General features: G+C 45.5%; 1 protein-coding gene across 3 annotated transcripts in view; it reads left to right on the top strand.

Annotated features, from left to right (window-relative positions):
- SPNS2 (SPNS lysolipid transporter 2, sphingosine-1-phosphate) overlaps positions 1 to 27,214 on the top strand; it is a 133,445-nt gene that overhangs the window by 61,656 nt on the left and 44,575 nt on the right. For all 3 annotated transcript variants that reach the window (XM_051809309.1, XM_051809311.1, XM_051809310.1), the window contains 5 exons: positions 1,751 to 1,887; positions 20,574 to 20,725; positions 22,593 to 22,659; positions 25,225 to 25,367; positions 26,500 to 26,652. In XM_051809309.1, coding sequence (XP_051665269.1) covers positions 1,751 to 1,887; positions 20,574 to 20,725; positions 22,593 to 22,659; positions 25,225 to 25,367; positions 26,500 to 26,652 — 652 coding nt within the window. The remainder of the gene's footprint in view (positions 1 to 1,750; positions 1,888 to 20,573; positions 20,726 to 22,592; positions 22,660 to 25,224; positions 25,368 to 26,499; positions 26,653 to 27,214) is intronic.

The raw sequence follows: 27,214 nt of genomic DNA, 5'->3' as shown, positions 1-27,214 counted from the left end.
ATGTGCTTAAGTGCCTTGTTGGAGCAGGGCCAGTGCAGATGTACCTTTGCAGAGCAGAGATTTGTGAGCCACTTCTGGTCTAGTTTCTGTGTAAAACAGAGATGAAAACACTCCTAGTTTTATTCAACAGGTTTTATTTGCACAAGGATTTTGGGATGGACGCAGGCACTGAGTGTTCTGTCAGTAGGGTTTATGTGTGAGTTAAACAGCAACACTGTCCATGGCATTACTACTGAAATATGTGTGATATAAAGCTGCATGTGCTGCTTTTCAGGTATTACCATTTTTCTGTTACCTCCATTTGTTTTACTCTAAATGGAAAAAGAGTAAATCTGTAATTTAGATCAAATATCACGGTGGAAAATAGAAACACACTCATATGGCTCACAAAGTATAGATACAAATGGGTATGTATTATTTATAAAGCAGCTTTGACATCTTAATATACTGAAAAAAGATGAGACATTTAGTCATAGTTCAGCATTCTGCACGTTTTGGAACTATCTTAAATCATCATCCATGAAAAATTCATAATTTGGATCTTTAATTTTATGCTCACATTCCAGTGTGGGGGGGTGTCCTTTGCTCTTGTCTTTTTTTTTTACCTATTCTATCCCCCCACCCTGTTTTGTACAATTAAAAGCAGACAGCTGGGGTTGGGCAATGCCAAAGGCCCACCCTGCTCTCCAAGAACTACCTGATAATTAATGAGAACCAGAACTCTGACTAAAGAGGGATCTCCAGATGTACTGGTGTCCCACCCAAGTCCTTCTGGGTTTGCTGAACACAGGGAAAGTTAGAAAGTTCACGCTGCACAGCAGTAAAACCCATGTAGTTCCTCTAATGTGGACAGACAAAATCCAGGTATAAATCAGCTTAAAACCTGCCAAGTTGCAAATGAATCAGGAATATGGTGTGAGTGCCCCCTTTCAGGTGTTCTCAGGGGGGTCAGTGGTCAGGTTGTTTTGAGCTGGGCTGGAGGAGTGAACTCTGAATTGAGGTGATGTTGCAGAGGTCACTGTGTCAAGAGCCTCATTCCTACATGACAGAAGATCCTGGGTTTATGCTTTGGGGATTTTTTTGGGGGGAAGCAAAGGGAAAAGGTGAACTTGTAGTCCTTCAGCTGAGGCCATTCCTTTGTTGCTCAGTGATGGGTTTGGATACAAGCTCAGTGTTGGCAAAAGGACCTAATGAAGAGATGGGAGTTTTTAACTACAGGGCTGGTGCCAGTGGGGTGCCAGTGGTGTTTACTGGTATCCCTCACTCTTTCATGGTTTCTTTAAAATACTGCTTGGAAGGATGAAAGAACCTCAGTGTCTGTAGCCCATTTCTCTCAGGTCTCTGCTGCAAGAGCCAACAGGGAGCCCTTGACTTGTTTTCTCGTTGCTTGAAACTCCTTCCAACCTCCACTTCACCTTCTCAGTAAGGTTTAGGCAGAAGCTCTTGATTTATTCTGTCCTGGTTTCGCCCATCCCCAGCTCCTGAGCTCACAGTGGACTCCCAGGGGGTGGTGCTTTCAAGTAATACGAGTTCATGGATCCAAAGTTTCTCTGGGAATGAAAGATCTGTTTGATTAAGGAAACACCGACTTCTGAAAGCCCATCAGCCCGTGCAGCTCCGTGAGGCAGGGCTGCAGAATGTCTAATGAAATGGAACTGCTCTCTGGAGGATTTGGTTTGCAGAAAATTAGTTTTCATGTTCTCGGTCTGATGTTTATTAAACGTTTCTTCCCTCTTTCTCTCCCGTGCAGTTTTCATCTGCAGTTTCATGGTGGCGGCGCCGATCTTTGGTTACCTCGGTGACCGTTTCAACAGGAAGATCATCCTCAGCTGTGGGATCTTCTTTTGGTCAGCTGTCACTTTTTCGAGCTCCTTCATCACTGAACAGGTAAGATCCCTTGCAAAGGCACGTTGTGTCCTGAAAAGGCGGACGGTGCGTTCCTGAAAAACTCCCGGTCCCGGAGCGCTCGAGGGGAACGTGTCCCCCTGGTGTGTGTTTAACATTCAGCATGTTGCTGCAGCTGACCTTTTGTGGGTGAAGTGTGCTCTGTGTAACTGTGTTTGCTTAACTGTGAAAGCTGCTGTTCTTTGATCGTGCACATTCATAAAAAATAACAGATGAAGCGTATCCGAGCAAGAGTTTCTGTTGACATAAGGGCTTTGTTTTGAGGGAGATCCTAGAGAAGCTTTAAAAAGGCTCTACAGAAGTCCTGGGAAAAGAAACCCAGGGCTGTAAGTGGTTCTTTTGTCTTCTGATGTGTAACAGAAGCCATTGGAGGTTTTTTTTGGGAAGTCTGCTCGTGGTTGTGGAATAACAAAATGCAGCCAGCAGTGGTTTTACACGTGGACTTTGGCTCCTGTCCACAAAGGCAGAGAAGGTGGATGATAACACAGAGATTAGATGTAGTTTCAGCTCCTTTAACACTGGCTGATGGGTATATCTGGGGAGCTGATGGTGGAGTTGTCAGGCTCACTTAATTTTGCCAAGCTCTGCACAGCTCCTCTGCTGCTCCCAGGACAGCCCCAGGACTCCTCCCTGCATCCCTTTTCCTGTCTGTCACAGCCACTCAGAGGAAACAATGATCTGGCGGTTTCTGGGGGAAAATATCCTCTCCTTTAAATCATATTACAGAGGAGATTTAATTGCTGCAGGTGGCAACATTCCTGGAGAGACAAATCACAGCTCCTGGCATCCTCAGCCTGGTTCCCCCAGGGAGGGAGGGACGTTCCTCATCCTTTCTGCCCAGCTGCGTTCCAGGGATTGTGGTCACACCTAAAGAGTGACAACCTGGGACTGAACCTCCCCACCCTGGTTCCTCCTGCCCACCCACGGGCTCTGCAGGTTCTAATAAAAGACAATTCCCACCCAAAGCAGGCAGTGGCTCTTACATGTAGGTCTGGCTTTCACCTTGGATTGGCTGATGCTTCATTTCCAGAGCAAAATGCATGGTGGCCAAATGTGGAAGCCTTTAACTCAGTAAATTATTCTGGTTTATAGCTGACCAGGAAGCATCCTTTCCAGAGGAAGAGAACCTCTCATATAAAACAGTGAGGCATTTTTTGGTTTCTTTCTTTCTTTTTTTCCCTTTTTTTTTTTTTTATTCTTTAAATGTCTCTCATAACATACTGCAACAGCAGCTGTGATCAGAGCCCAGAGAGAGAAGCATCTGTGAAAGAACTGATAACTTGCTTATAAACACTTCTCGTGTTATGGACATACATCATGCTCAGGTTTTCCTCAACCTCTCTGCAGTGGACATGGTCCCACAGCTGGAAGTAGGGGGACACTGGAACTGGACTGATGTTTTCAGAGTTGAATTTCAGTTTAAGGATTTCGGGCTTAATACCTGAAGTAGTTCAGGGATTAATCTGTATAATTAATATATATAATATCTATTAATATATATAATGAATATTAATATATAGGGTTGTTTGTATACAGGAGCTCAAGTGCATACTGTTAGCCAAAGAAAGGGAGAATAATGCTTTTAAAGCTGGATTATGTTTGGAATCCAAACCCCAATGTTTTGGATGCCATAAGAGAGACAAAATCAAAATAGCCAGGCCTGTGTCAATTCATGCTGGATTTGCATCAGCACTAACTCTGGACCCAAACTACCATTTTGATAGAAACCAGCCTAATACTTAGAAAAATCCCATCCTGATTTTCCTGGGATCCTGAACTCCACCTGAAGACTTAGCTATTAATCCAGAGGTCTCATGCTCAGCTCTTGTAATCGACTCCAGGAGAGGATGGAGAACTTTGCAGCTGCTGTAAGGATGTACTTTACCCAGTGGCTCCAGCAGTTGACTAAGGTCATAAGAATAATCCCAACTTCCCATAGCATCCTTCCCAATTCATGTTGGAGGCCTGGTCTCTAGTGGGGAGGTCATGCTACGTTGAACAAGGTGAATTCCTGACACAGTGATGAGAAAAAGGGGCAGGGAAGAGCTGCTGCAGCTTTTTTCCTCCTGTATTGACTTACTGGGCATCTCTCCTGATCTTTGTCCTCTGGGATTCATTCAGGGAGCAGAACAGTGGCTATTCTCTCACATTTTTTCCTTTTCTCCTTTAAGGCTGTGTGTGTTTGTCAGGGAGGAGGGTTGGGAGCTGAAATGTCAAAACCTCTTTGCTGGCACAAATAAAACCACTGTGAGTAGAGGAGTGCTCCCATCCAAGCCCACATGAAAACAGTGCTGGAAGAAGCAAGTTGGCAGAGGCTGAGCCCATTGAAAAACTGCACAGCATTGATGTGGCAACACCAAAAATCCTGAGTTAGGTGAGAAACAGAAGCCATTCAGTATAAACAGCAAACTGTCTTCAGGGATTGTCTTTCTTCAAATTTGGACAGTGGCTGGTGCCTCCTGCCTCCTGTCAGTGTGTAATTAGATAGAACACACAGCCACATAGCTCAAATTTGGAGGCTAAATGGGAAGAGACAGCTTAACAAAGGCACAAAGCAGCTGCAGAGCTGCTGAACTCTGAAGGCACCCAATTTGTAAAGGTTTTTGGCAGCCTGTTGGTAATATTGGTTCCTGGCTAAAATTTGGACGCTAAAGGAAACCAACAGAAATGCTGTTATATTATGTGAGTAAATATGTACAGTATTTGTAATTCATTGTGCAAACAAGTGCACAGCAAAGGACATGTTAATTATTATCTGTCCTGCTGCCTTCCCATGGGCTCTGGAGTATCCCTTGGGTCACCTGTCCTGACTGTGCCCCCCAGTTCCTGGTGCCCCCCAGCCCCTCATTGGGGCATGAGGAGCAGAACAGACCCTGACTCTGTGTAGGCACCTGAAAACATCCCTGTGTTACCAACACTGTTCTCAGCACAAATCCAAACCATGGCCCCACAGAGCTGCTGGGGACAAAATCAACTCCATCCCAGCCAAAACCAGCACAAAAGGATTGGAGTTTAACAACAGTGCAGCTAAAGTACTGTCTAAATGCTGTTTTATGCTGTTTGGTTTAAAAAGAGTCACTGAAAACTGCCAGGTAAATCAGGAATTGGGTGTATGTGCTGTGCAGACATGTAGTTGCTAGAGAGCACTGCATTATTAAAATATCCTTAGTTATTTATTATCAAACATCTCTTGGTTCTTAACATGGAATAAGGGCCATCAAATAAATGAAGAATGAATCTCTCATCTGCTGGCAACTACTAAATAATAGGCTCTCAAAAGGAAAAAAATGAAAATCAGGTCAAAATTAAGGGTTGTTCCAGAGTATATAGGAGGTGATAGAGAAAACAGCAAAATAGAAACAGGACAATTAGATGTTTGTAAGTTTGGTTACTGTTCATGAGGTCTTACATTACATTTAAAAGAAATCAAAATAAGAAACCAAATAAGCACTGTATCACAGAGTAATTCCATAAATACACCTGGTTCCATGGATAAAAATAGCTCGTGGCAAATGTAACTGAAGAATATCATCAGAAGTAACAAGGCTGAGACAATATGGAAAAGGTCACCTTTTATTCTGTCAAATAATGTGATCATTTATGTTAGTGCAGAATTCTTCTGTAGAAAAAAAGATGTGAGCCCTCCTTTCCACTCTATAACACTGTTTAGCACTTCCTAAAATAAAAGTTCCATCAAGAAATCATTAACAAACTTGTTAATTAACCTAAAATTAGGTAAAGTTGGTACATATTTAGACATACCTCTAGATTAACTCCATTTATAGAAACATCAGTAAAGTATGTATATGTCTAAATTTGTATTTTGGAAGTACAAACAGCTGCCTTTTAATCAGTCCTGCCCCTGCCAGCACACGAATTTGGGCACTTTCACCTGCACATTTCTGAGTCAAAGGGTTGCTGGTTTACCCATGAGCAAAGGCTTCTGCTCAGGAGGGATGCTCTGTGAGGTTGGGACACCCAGGGTGCCTCAAAACCAGCCAGAGCAGGCTGTGGGAACGTGGGTTTGCTAGAGCTCCACATGCCAGAAAGTTGGGAAATGGCAAACCAAGGTAAACCAGGAATGTGCTTTTGAATCCTTCCATTCTTGGTAGATATTTCTGTTCAGATGTTGATATAGTTAACAGGATAAGGCCTTTATGCTCCCACTGCAAGTGAGCCTGGATAGGTATTTCTTCTAGTGTTGTTTTCTTTTCCTTTCCTTTTGATTTATCTCTGAAAGAGGAAGCAAATAGTCCACTGTGGAATTCCACTTAGCCTGCAGTGCTTGCTCATGTCCTGTCTTTCAGACTTGCCAGATGTATTTTTATTTCCAAAGCTTGTCTTTCGAGGGGAACCTAAAAGAGAAGCAACAAATGACGTGCAGTGTGGAACAATTGGTTAGCTGGGTTAATTTTAAGAAACATAAACATAAACCAGCCACCCCCCTACACACAATGATTCACTCCAAGGGGGAAAAAAAGCCTTTAGTCTTAAGTGCCCTGGCAGAAGTTGTAACATAAAATAGACTCCTGTGCCTGTGCTGAGATAAATCCACAGTTTGAAAAACAGAAGCAAACAACACCAAAATCCCCAGGCTGTCCTTTTGTGTGTAAGGAGGGCACTGGGTGTTTTCTTTGAAGTCACCATGAATTACTGGAATGTTTATATCCCACTCTTCCATCCTATTATTTTGGAGCAGAGCTCTCTTTTAGAAAGGAGGCACAAGGGGTTCTCCCAGAGCTCTGAGCAGTCACCACGTGTGTTCAGTGCAGCTCAGGCAGCTCCTGACAGGTCCTGTGGCTGCTGCTGAAGTGGTGCTGGAGCTACCACGGGCTCTTCGTGGCCAGAGCTGTTGGTTGGCTCTGCTGTGCTTTGCCAGCCTTTGATGTGGCACTGGAACCCTGCAGACCAGCATTTGGATTTCTTTACCCTTTGCCAGACTGCTCAGGAAAAACAATATCCCCTGTGTCTCTCTGAGCAGAGAGGAGATGAGGTGGGTGATGCAGAGCTCCAGTGCTGCTGCTCTGCCAGCCAGAGGTGTCAGCTCCCAGGTGAGTCAGGGCTGCAGTTATACCCCCCCTGCACTGCCTGGTACCTGCAGCCTGCTCTGCCCCTGCTCTCTGAGGTGAGAGATGCAACCTGTGCATCTTCTCCCTGGTTATCAGAGCTCCAGGAGAGCTGCTGTGCTGGGGGGACTGGGGTCAGCAGGCACCAGGTGAAGGAGGTGCTGTGCTGGGTTAGGTGGCTCTGAAGTCCCAGAAGAGGGAAAGGATATGGGCTCTCATCTCTGCTCCACACTGCAGAGTGGAATTCTTTATGGACTGATTCTGCCTCATGCTCCTCTCCCATATGTCTGAAAGCAGATGGTTTGAAGAAAGATAATTCCTACAGCCCCCTTAAGAATTAAAGAATTGTTAAGTTTAGAAAAGCCCTCTGAGATCATCAAGTCCAACCATCAACCCAGCACCACCACCATGTTCACTGCTAACCCACGTCCCCAGCTGTGACATCCACACGTTTTTTCAATGCTTCCAGGGATGGTGACTCTGTTCCTGCCCTGGGCAGCCTGTGCCAGTGCCTGACAACCCTTTCTGTGAAGATTTTTTTCCTGCTATCCAGCCTAAACCTCCCTGGTACAACTTGAGGCCATTTCCCCTCGTGCTGTCACTAGACCTGCACGAGATGTTGTCCATCAGAAGAGATGGACCTCCCTCAAGTCTGGATGTACCTCCACCTGCTGGAGATGGGGCTGAGATCTCCAAAGATCTTTGGGTGTAGGAATTGTCAGGTTCCTGCAGCAGTTCTGCTGTGATGCACTCCCTCATGGCTGCTTTAGTCTCCAGCTGCAGCCAGGACTAGACAAGACAACAAAATCCATGTGCCCCAGACAAGAAAGTGTGAGGGTTTCTATGGGAATTGAAAGGCACTATTTCTTTGACCCCTCTCCAGCAGGAAGGCTCCTGCTGCTCCTTCCCATGCTACTCTCTTATAAGTTTTACTACCTTGCATTTTTTAGTATGGATTATATGAGGTGTACAGTAAGAAAAAACACACTATTGCTTATTCATTTAATAATGAAGGACTGACTGAGCTGTTCTTAAGGGATACTGGGCATCTGTCAAGTCTGCTCTAATCTTCAGCACAGCTGATTCCAAATACTATGTGGGAAACTCTTTTCCTGCAAGAACAACATCTCTTGCACAGACAAGCATAATTATTTGAACTCTTGGATCTTGGGTCCTCATTGTTCCCTCAGATTTTGCTGACCCAGGACAGAAGAGTTGGGAAAAGATTTATATAGATGAAATAGTTGCAGAGTGCAGAATTACTGTCATGTATTTGTCTCCTGGTTGCTTTATATTCCTACCTTGTCCCTTTGCACCTGTCACCCTTCCAAGGGAAACTATAAATGAAAACCAGATTAAGGTGTTCTCAGAGCAGCAGCCCCAAAAAAGCCAATCTATGAGAGGAGGCAGCTTTTCGTAGGTGTTATCAGAAACTGGAATGTTGCATTTTGTGCTCAGAGCATTGGTTTTTTCCATCCAGTATCTGTGCCTGGGTATCTGTGAAGCATTTGGGAAGAGTTATTGAAAACACAGCTGGTGATGAGCAGGAGAGAGACAGAGCACAGCTCCAAAGCTTACTCAGGAAGCTTATTCCTGTGATGAGAGAAATGAGCTACAAGGAACTATCATAAGGAATATCTCTGCCATACATTGCATTTCCCACCTGCAGAGTGTCTGGAACAGGATTGGTTCTGTTCTGCCCTCTGGGACCTGAAAGCAATCAAGATACAGCCCCCCCAAATCCCACCTTGCTCACACAGGATCAGTCTGGCACCAACCACATCCCACTCAAACTTCTCAAATCACCCCAGTTATGTGCTGCTGTGTCCCTAAATGTGCCTCCTGCCCTCTGCCACCTCCTTTCAGGTCATTAAATTGGTTTGAAGTCGTGCAATACCTGACTCAAACCCCGGGGATGCTGAAAGAGGGGCTGTTTCTCTCGCTGAGTGCCAGAGCTCAGCTGCACTGCCATGTGCTCGCTGCAATGGAGGCAGGAGCTTGCACTGAAGTGCCAGCCCTGCCCCTCAGGGCTCAGGAATTTTCCAGAGCAGGTGGACTTTTTGCTGGGACAGTGTCAAGAATCAGGCTCGAAGCTCAGTGCTGATTTGGCCCAAAGCTCAGTGCTGATTTGGCCCAAAGCTCAGTGCTGATTTGGCCCAAAGCTCAGTGCTGATTTGCAGAGGGTCTCAGTGAGGACCCCTGTAATCGCCTGCCCTGTTTCAGAGAGCTGTTGGTTATCTGGGTTACTGTGGAAATCATTATCACAGGGTCTGTCATTGTGGTTCTGATTCAGCTCCTTCTCTGGAAGTCTGTGGGAACCTTTTGTGGGAATTGAGTCAGACCCTGCTTCTCTTTAAATCAACACACATTTGGTGCAGTTTCATCAGGTCTTGAAAGTGCTTGGTGACAGCAGCTGGGGACTGTGGTGCAGGGAAGATCTTCATAGGCCAAAGACCTTTACAGGTTTGCCCCATTTTAATGCAGAAACCTGAATGTATTGTCTCTGTGTTGAAGAGTAGGAGAGCTCAGTTGCTGTGCCAGTTAATGGGTGGTGTGGAAGCAAAGCCTGCCTGTGACATCCCACCTGTCCTGCTTTTGTTGTGCCTGAGCAGGAATTCTCACTGGCACTGATTTGCTGAGGAGGTAGAGGGAAGAAGGCATATTTATTTTATTTCCAGGCTGTGTGTGTCTTGGAAACATTCCTTCTTCTTGTGTTGTCTGTGAAAATGTGCGTTCTGCTTGTCATGCTGCAGCAGAGGCCTAACCCCAGGGCATGCTGATGGAACACAAAAAATGTCTTCTTGCTTCAACCCTGTCTTACTGGAAGTCTCTATAATGCTTTAGCATTATGTTTTATAAATAATTATAACAGCATCTTAAGCTCAGCCTTGTTCAAGGCATCCAAGGAATGGAAGAAAGGGAAAACGCTCCTTAAATAGTCTGGGATTGAATCAGTTGGTGGGGAAAAAAAAAAAAAGAAAAAAGAAAACAAAAGAAAACAATAAAGTAGTAGTGCTGCATGTAGGTTTTCAAACAGTGCCTGGGTGGCACCATGTGGTCCTGATCCTTTGGAAAGAAGCTTTCCAGGTAGTTGTGTACTGAAAGCACCAAGTTGGTGGAGTAGAACATGTCCCTTCGTGCTTCACTGGGATGTTCAACTATGGGTCTGGAGGCTGTGAGCTGGCACGTGTTTAGTGGGGCATATAACTGAGGCAGTTTATGGATTGTGTTCCTGGGGCTTTTGCCTTGGAAAGAAGCAGGATGCTCCAGGAGGGTTTGGTAATGATGCCTCACAGACAAAGAAAAAAATCCATTCATCCCAGTTTTAGGCTCGTCGGGAGGCCTGGAAACAAATGGAAACTTTCTTTTAGCAGGGCCCTGGTGGCTCTTGAAGGTTGTGCTTATTGTCCTGAAAAACAGGATGCAGGAGAGAGGCAATGTGTTATTCAGGCAGTGGCTTGTGTTCAGATGCAAAAGTATGGATTTGAGCCTTTCTTTGGCTGTCCTGGTTGCCTGCTGATCCAGAAATCTGGTCCAAAAGCATCAGTCACTGTAGGAAGTGTAAGTGCTTCCCAATGGCCACACAGTCTGTGGCCTCCTGGGTCCTGCATAAAGGCTGGAAAAAGAACCATTGTGTTCTGAGTCATGTGCAAATAGTGGGAAGATGGGAAATGTCCTACAGTACCAGGTGCTAAATTAGTCTTTTGAAGTGTTGACATGTCTTTTAAATGCATAAAGTTCCCAGGCTACACAAAACACTGCATTTGCAATGCAGATAACTCGAATTAGAGTACTAATCTCCACCCTGTGTAATAGATTTTGAGCTGGAAATCCCTGGGAGTGGTGCTGATCATGGAGTCTGAAAACATGATTGACGAAGTCTCGGGAGAAGACAGTCACAAAACATGCAAATGTGTTTAGTGTGGTTTAATAGGGTTGTCATTTTGTCAAACAGGCTGGGGTTGGAGAACAAAATGAAGCTGCAGCATGACAAAAACCTGTCAATTTAATAACACTTCCAAAAGGGACATGACAACTGTTCAAAGATGATCATGAATAAGAAGAAGCTCCTGGGTGGAAGGACTTGGTAGATGCATCAGTTCCTCTCTGGGAATCTGATGCTAAAAGTGAGGCATCTCTCAGATGTGGGACAACATCTTGCAAGGTCAGCCTTCCACACGGTTCTTGGAGGCTTCTGGGTCTTGGTTGAGTCAGCAGGCCAGGGAAGCGTGAAAACAGAAAGCAGGAACAAAAAAATACAGAGTCTGGAGTGATCTGGATGGTTCTTCAGCAGAGCTGCCTGAAAGGACTGACCTGCTGGTGCACTTGAATGTTTAGCATATGCAAAGTAAAATATGCCAAGAATCAGCGGAACCAGCAGCGTGGGGAAGGATGCTGGGGCTGTAAGTTTGTGCTCATTTCATTTAAACCTTGAGGGATTCCATTAAAATGTGTCCTTCACAGCCTCTCAAAGCTTGTTCTACCCTTCAAAATGCTTGTGGTGAAGGCAGAGCACTCACAGCTGGGTGTCTCATCAGCTGGCTGTTGCTTTTTCCAAAGAAACCCCAGGTTCTACAGTGGTTTCAGGGATAGGGACATGGGGTTGTGCTCTCCAAAAACCTCCAATCCAACCTGTCCGTTGGATTTGACTCAGCTTTGGGTTAGGAATTGGTCCAAACCAAAGAGTGTGAGCCAAGACAGCCCATGGGGTTGGATCTCACACATTCTCCACTGGAGGTGGAGATCTTGGTAGTGTTGGGTATCAAAGCCTTCAAGTGTTTGTTCTGAAAAATCTGGGATCTCTTCACAGCTGGTTGCTTGGATTCAAGGCTTTGCTTGTGGCTGGAACAACAGTAGCCTGTTACTGCCCATTAATATTTGGTTCTGTGTCTACCAGCCCATATTCCAGCTGCATTTCTGAACCTGTGCTGTGTCAAGAGCCTTGCAAAATTACACTGTATTTCTCCCAGTCCCTATTTTTGTGGCTATGGTTGTGTTTGCACATCTCAGGAAGGAGTTGGTGATAGTGCCTAATGCCAGAGATGTTTGTGGCAAGTGCTGGTAAGTGTGTCCCACCCGACAGATCTGGAACAAAAAGCAACAGTTTGCTTCCACCCCAGGACTGTTAAGGTTCTCAGGGGAGCAGTTTTGGAAGATCCACTCTGGCTGAGCTGTGTGTAATGGTTTTGTAACAGGGATAAATGACCACTATTTCAGCCACGTGAAGTGCCTGGACTCCTCTGGGCCTTACACCAGAGCCAGGGATGGAAAGAAGTGCTTTAACTCCGTGTTCCAGCAGGCACTGGGAACACAGGGCTCTTTATGATCCCTGGGATTTATTGAAAAACATCAGCCTTTTTCTTTGAGGTCTGTTTTACAGCAGTGACGGGATGGGGCTCTGATGAATAAGCAAAACAATCTGGTGTCTTCCTTCCAATTCCATCCCAGCCCCCTGTAATTAATGCACTATTAATGACCAAGGAATTGTGAAGAATGTAAATCCTCCCATTTGCCTGTCATGTCATATTTTTACCACGGGTCAATGGGATGAGGAGCCCTTCAATTAGGGAGCTGAGATGCTGCTTTGTCTCAGCTGAGGTTTCTGTCAGGACCTGGTGGAGCTGCCTCATCACCCAGAGTCCTGTAATGACATTTCCTAAGGGATGGAGAATGGGAATTGGACTCATTCTCTCTTTGTGCTACCCAAAAACGACTGGAAAGTACCAGGAGGTTCCCTCAGGTGGGTTTGGAGGGAGGGCAGAGGTGGGAACCTGGAGTTTGGAGGCTGCGGTTTTAGCGCTGGAGGGAAATTTCACCTTCGACATTTGCAAGTAGCTCAGAAAAATCTTGCTCCTGATTTTTGTCCCTGCAAAGCACAAAGCAGCTCCCTGCTGGCTCTGGGGAGTGCTGTGGGAGTCTTGCTACTTCCAGGGTGGTTTGGGGTTTGTGTTTTTCCTCCAGAGCACTTAATTAGGTGCTTCACTTCAGAGCCTATCTGTGGGTATGCAGTTGTTAAACACTTTAGTTGCTGATTGAAGGGTTTGATGAGTGAAAAAAGGAGTATCTTACAGCCTTTATTGGTTGTTTTTATATATTAAATAATAATAAAATCTCATGCAATAAGGATGCTTTAATCAGCCAGATTCTTAAGTGCATTTCCAAATAAAACCCTCCACATTCAATTAAGTGTGTCTGAACAGGCCACCTGGGAGAGCTAAAGCCATTAACAAATACTAGAGACAATCAAAGGAGAGGTGAGTGGACTTTGCTTCATCTCCCTTGCTCATTTCTATATTTAAATATGTATTTTGGTCTCTTTCTGCTGGCTGTAGTCTCTCTTCTCCTTGCAGGGCTCCGAGTACCAGCTGAATTTTCCCAAAAGGGAATTGTTCAAAGGTGAGGTGTTTGGAGCTGAGAATCAGGGGGACACTTAATGCATCCAAATGAGCTGAAGTTTGGAAGTCTTTGACAAAGTGTAACTGGAGGCTGCAGAGGAATCAGAACAGGAGAATCAGACCTGCTTTAAAAGCTGTACCATAAGTCCATCCTAACTGCAAAAGGGTTTCAATATTGACCCTTGAGCAAATGATTAATCAAATATACTAAGGTTTAGTAACTCAGCAGCTTGCTGTGAAATCTTGATGTTGTGTAGTGGTCTCGTCTGTAACCTCCAGCCAGCATATACATATATAAAATAAGCATTTATTCACATAAACACATGTGAATAAAATATAAAATATGTGGACACCTGAAGGAAGGCCCAGGGCATTTTCACTTCAATATTAGTGACCTGCCTGCCAGAACTCAGGGGACCTTTGGGTCAGAGAAGCCTCCCTTGTTGGACACAAATATTTATACTTCCCATCCCAAGGAGGCTTAAGGGAAAGGGAGTGAAGAAAAACCTGGTTAGGGTGAGTGCAACAGGGACACAGCAAATGAGGTGGTGTCTGCCCTGTGGATTTAACTGAGTTTAAATAGCAGTTCCCAGGAGGGATAAGATTACTTGTAGACCAAGATAAAGATATTAATCTTCCTTTGTTCCTGGACAGTAAAAAAACAATGGCCAAAATTTGGAATGAATATTTGAAATCCAGGCTGGATTTGACAGGAAGACATGTTCTTCAGGATTGATATGGAACAGCTCACCAGTACTGACTATGAAACCCCTCTGTAGCTCTCTACAACATTTATTCTCCTTTTGTTAGAGAGGAGTTATATCCACCAGGTGCCTTGGTTATATATATATTCAAAATTTGTAAAGCCTTAGGCATGCACAGAGGTGGAAGGTGTACTTAGGCTTATCTGTTCTGCTGTGGCCTTTGTCATCCATCCAGACACAGAATGGAATTTAAAACATCAACATCATTGTTTAATGTCATCCTGTCTCTCATGCTACGCCGGTGTCCCTGTTTGACTTGGGAGCTTTGACATTCTTCAAGGTGACCCCCTCATTCCTGGGAGGGCTGAGGGAACTGGAGCAGTTTGGTGGTTAAGCAAATATGTCCCCTGCTTTTGTAGTGTCATTCCATTGCTCAGCTCTTCCAGTGAGTCCCAGCTAATGAGCTGGAATTTGCAGTGTGAGTGTGCAGGAGCCAAAGCTCTTAGTCACCGCCCCGATACTCCCAGCGTGGTCCTGCTCTGGGTGACATCATGGGAATGGGGCAGCTTTTCCTACCTGTGTGAAAGGTGTGCTGTGGCATTTCTAACCACTTAGATCCTGCAAAGCACTGCCACACCTGGGAAAACTTACTGCAGTGGAAGGAGAGGTGTTTGCCTGGGCAGAAAATGCAGGCTGTGCTCAGGGAGGGCAAATGTTTGCCCATGAGTGTCCCTGTCAAAGGGAACCACTGCTGAGCAGCCCTGGAACAGAGCCTGGAGCCCTGTGGGGTTTGCTCTGCTCATCTCACCCCTCCAGTGTGTCACATTTATTACTGATCACTTGTGACTGCCCTGCTACCCTGGATGCTGTAGAAACACAGCACAGCTCACCTGAGCTTGCTCCAGAAACTCAGGGAAATTAAATCAATCCCAGTGCTTTCTCCTTAGTTTATTGTCACTCCACACACGAGTCCTTGAGGCTCTGTGTGGCAATCCTAGCAGCCTAGTGCCAGGAATGGCTTTATGCACATCTTCTTTCTGATTCTATACTCTTGGGTTTTGGCATAATGAGTATATGATAAATGAAGGAAAATATGGCAAAACTCGGCTCGAATATGGAATTTCATGATGCCAAGCCCTCTTTGACAGAAGCTAAATGTAGAATCCGTAGGAGTTTAACTCAACATCCTCACAAGGACACAGGTGCAGGTGCTGTAGCAGTATAAAAGGTCCTTCTTTCAGACCAGCAGCACCAGTTCTAAGCGTGGCTTGTCCTGGTGCTGTGCCCACACCAGGGATTTGTGCTGGGTTGGCTCTGTCTGTGGGATCTCATCGGTCCATGTGTCCCTCATCTGAAAGCAGCATCTGTTCAGCTTCTTTTGAGACCCTTACAAGCTATCCCACATTCAAATGCAAATACTTAATAACCAAAGCTTAGGGATCATATGATCCTTTAGACAGTAAATCTGGTGGTTCAGTTGTACACATATTTGGCAGATTATAGGTTTATCACTGGCAGCTAATCTTTTAAAGAACTGGGGCTTAACTCCTTTTGTTAACTAATTAAAAAAGAAGGAACTTCAAGCTGTAATTAGACCTATTAAAACATGTATTACTCACTCAATGGTCTATACAGCCAGGATAAATGTATAATTAGGAGATTTCACCAAACATGATTAAAGCCAGTCATGTGTCCTAGGCCATCAAACATTTATGTGTGTGTGAGATTGAGAGTAAAGTCAGTGTGAGATACAAACCATATCATACATTCTAGAGAAAATACATGAACTGCCTTGGACTTGATGTTCTTGGAGGTCTTTTCCAAGCTAAATGATTCTGTGATTCTGTATTTTAAATATTTAACTCCAATCATGAAAGCTTTTTTTCAGATGTGAATTCTGGAAGGATTGTGTCACACCCAAACCTTCTCGTGTGTGGTGACAGTGATGGGACCCGGTCCTTCTGAGCCCATGATCTGTCACTGTTGTTCCCTACAGTCTGCTGATAATGTAAGAAATTTAGAAGTCAGTGAGTGGAGTATTCCTGTTCTTGATCAGCACAGTCCCCAGGGCATAAGGATTTGTATCCCTTCCAAAACTCATGTCTGCTCTGGGGGATTGGGTTTGGTTTTTGTTTAGGTTGTTGGTCTTCAAATGACAAAGGAGTAAATTCTTCAGCTTTATGGTTAGAGGGTATTTTTCCTTCCACATATTTAGGAGATGGGAAGAAAAGCAGGTCCACTGACCTTTTGTACCTCACATTCATAGGTGTGAGTGCTTTCTCCCTGCACTGGTTTCAGGTGATGTCATTCCTTGAAGGGAAATTCCCAGGAGGGCTGTGGCAGTTCTGGGTCTCTGCAGCCTCTGTTCTGTCCATGTATGTGGATGGTTTATTGTATGTTGGAATCTTCCCTGGCTGCTGTCTCACCAGCCCTTTTGTGGCACAGACAAGCTGGAGAGAGGGACTGGGAGCACTTTTGCATCCTGAGTTGCCACCAGTCACATTGTATGGCTCAGGTGTCCCTGTAATAACCCCTTCCCAGGGGTCCACATCCAGGCTGGTGCCTCGGAGCAGGGAGGGGGATTGATGCCATGAAGTCATTCCAAAAATCCGATTGCATCTCTCCTAACCAGGAGATGCTGACAGCTCTCGTGGAGGTGCAGACATCTCTGACATGACTGCTAACCAAAATTAAAGACATAAATAAATTGTTTGCTGTCACAGCTCTTTGTTTCAAAAAAACTTCGGTTTCAAGCACTTCATGTGAAGTGTTGAGGTTGCTGGGCTTAACCTGCAAGGAAGAAATTAGCTCTGGTCCTGAAAGCTGACTCAGATATTTCCAATTTTCCTGCCAGAGACCTATTTGCACTGATAAACAAATTACAGAAGAGTTCTCAAGTCATATAGACAGGAACAAGCTTCTTCAATATATATCAATTCCTGCTCGGGGAACAGTGAAATGCAGTTAAAACCTGAGCTGCCTGTTCTGCTTTTCAGCACAGAGATACTGCAGAGAGAATTGGGCTGGTGTCAGCCCTTTTGGTGTCCCTAAACTGCTGAGAACCCTGGGGTCAGACAGGGAGGGATGAGCAGTTGGGGGAAAAAATCCAGTGCCAAGGAAATGGTGGAGGTGTCCTGGCACGGCCGTGGAGGAGAACGGAGCTTCCTCTGCGTGTGTCACATCTGCCTTTGCCATTTGTTTGTGCTGGTTGTCATGTCCACATCCACTTGGAGAGGAAGGGGGATGTTCCCATGGATGTATGTGCACAGATGCACACAAAAATAGCAGTTGTCTGTCTTGCACACGTGGTGGTTTCAGGGCCAGTTTCTAAGCGGTTTGTGGTGTTCCCGTGGTCCAAGTGAGCAGCACCGTAAGAATTTTGGAGTCATTTTGTTGTTTGTGTTTTTTTTCCTTCCTGTATGAAAAGCAAAAAGACAAGGAAAGGACTAGTTTTTGTCCCAGGGGGCTCCCCAGCTCTGCCTCTTCAGAGACAACTAAAATATAAGTTTTGAGTGCCTGACTAGGGATGGAAGATGGGGGGGTCTCATCTCACTGTAACAAATTACTGCTGACTTTTATTGTATGGGTTCCAACAGGGTGATTGTTAGGCAAAGATCCTGAACAACTGGATAAGAAGAGGTATTAGCTCTTTAATCCTAGATCTAGAGATCCAAAACCAAGCAGAAGAATTCCCTAAATTGTTTCAGGGTTTTGTATGTTTTCCCTAGTTGTCACACCTGAATGGTTGCACGGGCCATAGCCCTGAATATCTGACCTCAGAAGGGCAATACCACTGAGGTGTTTATGTGGACTGTGCTTTGGAAGACTGCTTTTATTCCCAACTGCAGTCGGAATCTCATGACTTAAATTTGGATACCGCTGCTGCAGAGAACATAGTTTAAATATTAAACAGATATGTGGAGTGTGTCAGCATGGGATAAGCCAGGGAGGAGGAGGATTTGAGGAGGAACTGGGAGAGAAGAGTGAATGTCTTACTTGTTGCAGATTATTTCATTGTGTTGGGCCTCTGATTCCGTGGTGTTGATGAAACCGAGTCACTCTTTTACCACAAAAGGAATCCTTTGTACAGTTTTCCTGCTTTACACAAGGATTGTAAGAGGAGCCTTCTAACAACGTTGTTTGGAGGAAATTCCTGTCCAGTGCATTCCCTGGGAGTGATGCTGGCTGATGAGCACAAAATGGTGTCATTTTTCTGTAGGTATTTCAAATTTGAGGAACATCCAGTGCATTTCCAAACCTGTCATTCTGCAGGTGTAAGGAGCACTGTCCATACTCATCCCAGGCCTGGCAGGTGACTGTCACCCTCCCTGTGATGCACATCTGAACCTCTTCAGAAACCACAGTCAGCCTCCAGTTCCCTGCTTTCCAATTCTGCATGACTAAGCCTTTCAGCATGCAATAAGTGCTGTTGCTCATCCCAAATGCATTGGTTACCTGTGCACCAATCACTGTCAGCATATTTCTGCACTGGGGTGGCTGAGTGTTGGGGAACTGGCATAAATTAAACTAATCTGAGTCACAGTATTGCCCTTTCTGTTCCACCCACGTGTGCGTCAGGTGTGGGAGACGTGTGAGCAGCACTGCACACGCCCTGCCAGCAAACAAGGAACTTGTGTCCCCTCAGAAAATGGGGACTGGGGCACAATTCACACCAAAATATGAGGAAGTGAAGAGTGCACACAAGTATTTGTTTTGTGTGGCTGTAGGAATCCCGAAAGAATTCTTTTCAGCCAGGGGATTACAGTGAGGAGAACAATGCACACACCTCAGTGGCAGATTTGTGGCTGCTGCTGGATGTATTTATGACCCAGGCACGTGGCTTGGTGTCTGCATGGCACTGTCCACGTTTGTGAGGGAGAGCTGGACTCTGCTGTAGGGCACAAAGTCAGGCATTTCCCTGCACTCAGCTTTTTCCCATCTGAAGAAGGAGAATCAGTAATTGCTCATTATTCTCAAAGCACTTCCATGTTTAAGGACGTATCATGAGCACAGAATCATGGAATGGTTTGGGTGGGAAGGGATCATAAAGACCATCTCATTCCACCCCCTGCCATGGCCAGGGACACCTTCCACTAGCCCAGGTTGCTCCAAGCCCTGTCCAACCTGGCCTTGGACACTTCCAGGGATGGGGCAGCCACAGCTTCTGTGCCCAACCTGTGCCAGGGCCTTCCCACCCTCAGAGGGAAGAATTTCTTCCTAATATCTAATCCAAACCTCCCCTCTCTCAGTTTAAATCCCTGCTGTTCTTCTCACAGATGATCTGTAGAATAACAACAGTAAGCTGAGGATTTGTAGAGGTTACATTTGTAGGAACAGATTGCCCTGTGCTTACAACTTTGTGCATTGACTGTTTAATTTCTGCCCCTGCAATTACTCCTGGGTGCAGCTCAAGCTGCTTGGATAGGCTGAGAACTTGCTTGTGCTCATGTATCAGGTGTTCAGGCATCAAAGCATTGTGCCTTATTCCTGCACAGGGCAGCACTCAGAAAACTGCAGGTGCAGTGAAAGGTCAGGTTGAAAATCAGGTCTTTGCAGTTCACAAAAGTGTTGCTGAAATAGGGAAACAGGCCACGAAAAAAAAAATCTGTTAGATGAGCAATTCCTTTTGGTCCATTTTAGGCTGAGTTGTGCTGAATGTGAAGTATATCCTCGTTCTGTGGGACTGAGCTTTCCTCAGAAAGGCCTGGAATTCCCTGGGCAGCCCAATCCCTCCCTTGCCTTGTGTGGCTGAGTCGTTCACCTGCAGGTCCTGCTTACGGAGCACAGGGATGTTCCTGGGGCTCCCAGTGCAGCTCAGGCCTCCTCTTTGTGCAGCTGGGATTGGGACTGAGGCTTTTTGGGACTGTTCAGTGCCTCTTACTCTGCCTCCCTGCTGTGAGGGGAGGTGTCTGCTGCTGTTCCAGGCAAGTGGAGTGAGATGGGTCCTTAACCTTTGAAAGATTCCCTTATTCCGTGGCTTTTAGTGAAGGAAAAAAATTGTTTGGGGGATTGGGGGTTCAACTCTTTCCCAGCTTTGGGCTTTCACAGTCAGAGCTTGTCCCTTGGCACCCTGGGGAGGGTTGGATTGGCCTCAGCAGGTGTTGCTGTTTCTGGATTTCAGAGCAGGGTTTGTTAAACTCACCCACCTCCCCAGACCTTCCGAACTTGGGCTTAGCAAGACTGAGCTGTGTCCTGGGAACAGACTGAGGGTCTTCTGCCTCTTTTAAAATGTATTCTTGAGTGTCACTGAGTAAACATTTTATTATTACTTTCCTTTCATGCCTATAAATCTTCATAAAAATTACAGTCCCTTTCCTCCCAGCAGGAGACAAATGAAACGAGTGTGAGGCTTTAAAAAATAAATGGGTGCAAGAGGATCATTTTCCAGTCACAGGGCTTTGTATTTCCCTGTTTTCCCAGATTTTGCTGTCGTCTGTCCTGAATAAGGAAAGAAAAAAAAAAGGCTAGGGTATAGCTGGTAATGTTTTTCTTTGTTTTCTCAGTATTTCTGGCTCCTGGTGCTCTCCCGGGGTCTGGTTGGCATCGGAGAGGCGAGTTACTCCACCATTGCCCCAACCATCATCGGAGACCTGTTCACCAAAAACACGAGGACCCTCATGCTCTCTGTCTTCTACTTTGCAATTCCTCTGGGCAGGTAAGTGGCACCAAAATTCTTGGGCCTGGTTTTGCCTTTTCACTTAAACAAACTCACGCAGATCTGAGGTTGCTGATGATGATAGTTCTTGTCTTTGGTTGGAGTGGTTTAGACAGGAAAATATTGTGAGCTGTGACTAATTAGTAGCAGGAATTAGATTCTTTTTCTGGCCCTGTTGCTGGTTCGTGTGTGACTTTTGGGAATTAGTGGGAAGGATTTTTTTTTCCCTCTTTTTTTACAGCAGTGGAGTGGAAATGGAATCAAAATATTTTAACTGACTGTTTCTTTCAGTTGTGTTTCCTTATCAGCCCAACACAGTATCTGATTGTTGGGACAGGAGGGAATCTGTCATTATTTTTATTTTTTTAAAAATAATGGCTGACCCTCTATTGTGAGGTTGTAGGCAGGGAGGGTTTGCATACTTTGCATTCCAGTTCCCAGAGTGGGACAACATCCTGTGCAAAAGGGGCATCAGGGGTTCATTGCAGCAGAAAATACATGGGTAACATGTCCCAAACTCAGAGACAAACTTCTGGTGGTGCATTTTACAAGTTAGAGCACTCATCCCTAGGACAAAACTCACAAACATCCCTTTGCTCTTGAGGAAAAAGAGAGAAACAGGTCCTTAACTGATGAAAAGAATATTTTGCCAAGAGGGCCAAAGATTCCAAGTATTCACATAGAGAATTCAGTGAACTATGGCTAGCAAGAAATCACAAATACTCATCCTGTCGAGCCTGATTCTGGCACTTAAATATCTCAATATCCAACAGTGACATGGATTACAGGGGCATGGAGTGATAGGGCAAGGCTATAAACTGAAAGAGGGCAGGGTTAGATGGGATATTAGGAAGAAATTGCTCCCTGTGAGGGTGGGGAGGCCCTGGCACAGGTTGCCCAGAGAAGCTGTGGCTGCCCCATCACTGGGAGTGTCCAAGGCCAGGTTGGAGCAACCTGAGCTAGTGGAAGGTGTCCCCGGCCATGGCAGGGGGTGGAATGAGATGGTCTTTATGATCCCTTCCAAGCCAAACTATTCCATGATTCTGTGGTGATCCACAGTTTGCTTTTGGAGCCTCTCTGTGTAAAAAGCTCAGTTTTGGGGTAGTTATAGCTGGCAACCCCCAAAGCTCAGCAGGCTTCAGTAAAGTCAGGTGAGGGCTCAGCTGCCCCACAGCAATCCTGGCAACTTGTAGCCAAGGCCATCTCAGCCACAAATGCAGCAGTTCTGAAAAGGGATATTCACATTCCTTCAGCTCATGTGGAGAAAAGTGTGGCTACATTCACCTTTCAGTGTCTTTGAGCCACCTCCTGTCTTAGGGCTGAAGGTCCTGTTGCTTCTTAATCTCCAGATGTGATTTCACAGCTTCAGGTTTGATTTCTCCCACCCCACTGTCTTGCATGTTCTTCTTGGTTCTTCTTACAGGCTTATGGGAAGTGGGTAATTAGGACCAAGTGCTGTTGAGTGACAAGAAAAAAATTAAATGATGGAATATGGTGTGTCCTTGAAGGGCACTTCTTAACTGAGAGCTTGAACATAAAATTGTTTAATATTCATATTGGCACACGGGAAGGCCTGATGTAGAAATTACATTGGGAAATACATTCCTTTTGAGGCTTTGCTTCCATGCACTGTAGATTGAAAGGTCAGCTATAAACTTCCAAATTTCCATCAGATTTGAGCATTTTTAGATCAGCAGTGCTGGGAAGAGTCACATATTGGCCACCATCTGCTTCAATCCCCGTGTTCCTTCCTGCAGGAGAAGAGAGCCCAAGAGTTGGTTGTGCCTCTCTTTATCTTTGTCTAAGAACAGCTGTGACTGTGCCACTCCTAAAGCTCTGACCAACCCTCATTTGGCATTTCTTGCAGTGGCTTGGGATACATCACTGGGTCCAGCGTGAAGCAGGTTGCTGGAGACTGGCACTGGGCCTTGAGGGTAAGTCCCTGGTAATCACATCTTAATGAGAGTTAATTGATTGATCTGTGTTAGGGAGAGTTCCATCACACAGTTGTTCGACCTGTTATTATATCTGGAAGGTAAAGGACTGGAGATCACAGCCATGGATGTTCAGTGCATAGCAGATGCACTCCCTAAGCAGAGGGGAAAGGTGTGTGGGCTTGGCTTGTGGTACTTGGTGTTTTCCCTGCCTGGGAGCAAGAATTTTCCAATCTCTTTATTATCAATCACCCATGATTTCTTGATGGGGATGGGAAGATGAGGCATTGGCCTTAAATCAACTCCACAGTCTTTCAGTCCCCTGCTGTCAAGAAACTCCGAGAATGGCTTCCTGCTTTGAGGAAAAAACACTTTGTTCCAGTTTCCGCTTGTTTTTCTGCCCTGAGACAGTCGGTTTCCTTCTATTTTAACCTCTTGGGACCCTGATAAACGTGCTGAAAAGATAATCCACTCCAATCACATGCTCACAAACAGATCCTGCACACAAAGATGTCTTGAAAGAGCCGAGAGGAAGTGGCCCAGCAGAACTGGTTCCTGACCTTTGGTGGTGAGAGTGGCACGAGCCCATGTGAGGTGCATTCTCTGGCTCTGGCACTTCATGAATCCCCTGGAGCTCAGGCCAACACCATTTATACCAGCAGGTGATGAAATCCATGGGTTCCCACCTCAAAAAAATGTGCCCTCTGTGACACAGGCCATGCCCAGGAGGAGCAAAGCCAGAACAGCACCATGAGGGTGGGAGGGCATTTCCCAGCTGGGAACCTGGGGTAGAAAGTGCAGTGTCCTACAGCTTCACACCAGCAGGATGGCTACAGCATTCAGCAGCAGAAATACTTGAGGGTAAAATTAACTTTTGAGCAGAGGCCAGCACAAGGAATGAGCTCCCCAAAGCCCCCTCCTCCTGCTCAGGGGGCTCTAAGGAGGTTGATGTACCAGAGTGCTCTTGTAAAACCCAAATCTGGCCAAAAAACCCGAGTGGGTAATTTGTGCAAAGGGATCCTCACCAGCATTTTTCTCTTCAGATGGTGTCTCCACAGTTATCCTGAGACATCCAGGCTATCTGCAAGACTGTACCCTTCCAGAGTCATGATTTCCACTGTAAATGACACACTGGTGCATGATTCCCTGAGTGTAAAATCACTGGGAATCTGATGAGCTGCACGTGCCTGGGGTGGTTCCTTTGGACAGCATTGCTCAGATTTTGTAGTCACACAGCACACACTGAAGGCTTCCAGACACCAGTGTAAAGCAGTTTTTTCATCCCTGTGGCAATTATTGTGCCTCTTGCAAGATGTGAATGATTGCCCAAGGTGATGCTTCCCCCTGTGATCTCCTATGAGCTCCAAATCCAGGAGAGGTCAGGAATGATCTGTACTTCAGTGGGCTGAAGAAGACAGAAGGACACATGGACAAGTGGCAGCTTTGTCTCTGGATCCAACAGTAATGAGGGTGTTTCCTGGGAGCATTACTGAGTGTCCATGGATATTGTCAGTGGATTTTGTCCTGGGGGGGTTTAAGCCTTTAGATAAAAGTCAAGGAGACTTGAAATTATCTGGCCCTAAAAAATAGCAGCAATTCTGGTTTTTTTACCAGTGCTGCCTTGTGCTCAGCTGTCATAAGGAAATTGTATCAGCCTTCCTTTATTCCTGGATGAGGGATTTTCCTGACTTTCCGGTTCTGAAATACTTTTGTCTTCTCTTTCCTAGCAGAACTGTGGGTTTGTCATCTTTGGACATGAAACACTGCTCAAAGTGTAAAGGCCATTCTCAGGTTAATAACGGAAGCATATTTTTTGGAACAGGGATTTATTTTTTAAATAGCATGTCTAAGTGGGATGATAGTTCAGTGAAAATCCGTGTTCCTATTTTCCTAACGGAGCTATTTTCCATTCTGTCAATAATGGAATTTCAGTGTCAAAACAAGAATAGTGTTTGTAGCTTGCAAAGCACTGTGGGGTCTTTGTATTTTTGTCTAGTGCTTGGGAGAAAGGATTGGATACTGGGAAGCCTAACCCTTGAATGTGTCCTTTTCCTGCCTCCTGGCCTGAATTTTCAGTGTTTCTTGGTCTGCTGTACACTGAGGTTATCTGAGGGAGATGCCTGAAAATGGGAAGCCACTGTGGGTTGGCTGGAAGAAGGAGGCATGCCAAGCAAGGGTTTTCAAAGCCAGAATGCTCCCTACATCCAGAAATCCTTCACCCTTGCCTTGAAAAGGTTTCTGCACTCACCCAGAAAGTCTCTCAGCCCAGCTGGGAGCAGCTTTCCAAAGAGCTAAACATCACTAAGAACCAGTATTTTGATGAATCTTGGTACTTATTAACACAACAGACTGCCTTAATCAGGGATTGTCAAAGCTGCATGTTTCCAGAGTGAGATAAGAGTCCAGGGAATGACAGGGAGGAAGGAAAGGAGTGGATGCCTCGAGTGCTCACAGATTCTGACTTGAACAGTCCCTGAAACTAAGCCAATGTAATCTGCTTCTCACTGACCAGTCAAAGCAAACCCTCCTGGACTCCTGTGCTAATTCCCTGCCCCTTTCTTGCAGGTATCTCCACTCCTGGGAATGATAACAGGGACACTCATCTTGATATTTGTTCCTGCTGCTAAAAGAGGAAATGCTGAACAACTTGGGGGGCAGCTGAAGGCTCGGACCTCGTGGCTGAGAGACATGAAAGCACTGATTAGAAAGTAAGAGCACTTGTAAAAACCATGCTTTGCCTCTAGTGCTTAATTGGAACATCCAGTGGCCTGGATTTAGCACTGGAAAGTGATGACATGCAGGGAGTTGCAGGAAGTTTAGTCTGTGGACCTGGGAAAGAAAATGGCAGTTACATGAGGTATTGACTGCAGTGATGATGCTGCATTCCAACTTCTGCTCTAACCTTTCCAAGACTGACATCTAAGAAAGAGTCTGCTTTGTTTGGCTCATACTTCACACAAATCAAGTCTTTTGAAGTGGAGAAATTGCTGTGCTCCTCTATTAATTGTTGTGGCACTGTTGTTCAGATCACTTAGATCCCTTTTCTTCCTTAAAAGAGCTACTTTACTGGGGGGAAAAAGAGAGTTAAATGCCAAAAAAAAAAAAAGAGGAGAAAATACACAAAAGCTTACACTACATGGCAAGTTTAAATATATGTTTACACAACCACTTGTGACTGAATCTACGAGCACTGAATGTGTTTGGGTGCTTGTATGTGTGCATAAAAGATCACATGTTCACGAGTGTTTAAGCAGCTGTGCTTCCCTCCAGAAAGCTGGGCTGTGAATGTACAAGTACTTGCACTTGTGAATTCAGTGTTACATTGGAATTCTGATGGGAAACTGTGGTGTCCTTCATTTTTAGGACTGCTGGCTGGAATGCCTTCCTGGTATTGTCATCCAGTGTCAAAGGACTGTGAGAAGCGATGATGGATAATTTGTCAATATTTCTGTGTTACTTCTTTTGGTAGTTTATGCAAGTGGCAATCACATGGTGGCATGGATGGGGAGGGGGAAGTGAAACTTGCCATCCATTTAAACAGGTGACATTAGGGTGACAGCTCTGTAATTCACATATCATGACTAAGTACTGATTATCTTCTGAAATGGTCCCGTGAAAAATGGCCCCGGAAGAGTCCAGTGCATTATTGGCAGTGGAGCATCCCCTGTGAATACTCCATGCTTCTTATTCTCCACTGCTTTACACCTTGTGTTATCCCTGCCTTGGCAAAGGGAGGTGGCAGGTGTGGGGGAACACTGTTTTGTGAAGCCCTGGCTCCCGTGTGGGGCTCCTGCTTTTCCCCTTTTCCCACTAAACCTCCCCTTGGCTTTGCCTCCGCAGCCGCAGCTACGTGTTCTCCTCCCTGGCCACCTCGGCTGTCTCCTTTGCCACGGGGGCACTTGGCATGTGGATCCCTCTGTACCTGCACAGGGCACAGGTGGTGCAGAAGACAGCAGAGACCTGCAGCTCCCAGCCCTGCGGCACCAAAGATAGGTGAGAGGCAGACTCAGAGGGGGGAAAGGGGGGTGGGGGCTTATTTACCAGAGGAAACAGGCAGGTCCCACAGAGTCAAGTCACTAGAATGTCTGTCATTTCCTCTAGGCCCTTGCAACAATGATAGGAAATGCTGGGATTGTAAACTAGGGTTTATTTCTCTTCTTCATTGCATGAAGTCAAACGCAGGGAGAAGCAATGACCTCAGCTCTCTTAGTTCCCAGGCTGGGGTGCAGGGTAGAAAAGAGACTTTTGTCTTTGCCTCAGAGGATGTTTGGAGAGCTGAGAACGTGGCTCCTTAAGACCCATCTGTGACAGAGCAGGTAGCCCCAGTGGTGGCTGTAATTTGGAGGTTGGAATGGTTCCCCTAAAGCTGCAGGGGAGGCTTTTGTTTCTGTGTGAGGCAGGACTTCACTGTTTCATTGCTCTGTAAACTACTGTACCTGCTGAGTTGTGCTGAAGAATGTCACAGAGATCTGGGACACTTTGGGCTGAAGTGCTTGATGCTGTGCAGTGGTTTGGGTTTTTGGTCCTGGTTATGTAATATCACTTGCAGCACATG

The sequence above is a fragment of the Manacus candei genome, unplaced genomic scaffold (assembly GCF_025592945.1).
Source record: "Manacus candei isolate 608988 ecotype Guabito, Panama unplaced genomic scaffold, ASM2559294v1 h1tg000076l, whole genome shotgun sequence".
Taxonomy (NCBI): domain Eukaryota; kingdom Metazoa; phylum Chordata; class Aves; order Passeriformes; family Pipridae; genus Manacus; species Manacus candei.
Note: the sequence above shows the minus strand (reverse complement) of the source record. Positions and strands in the feature narration are given on the sequence as shown.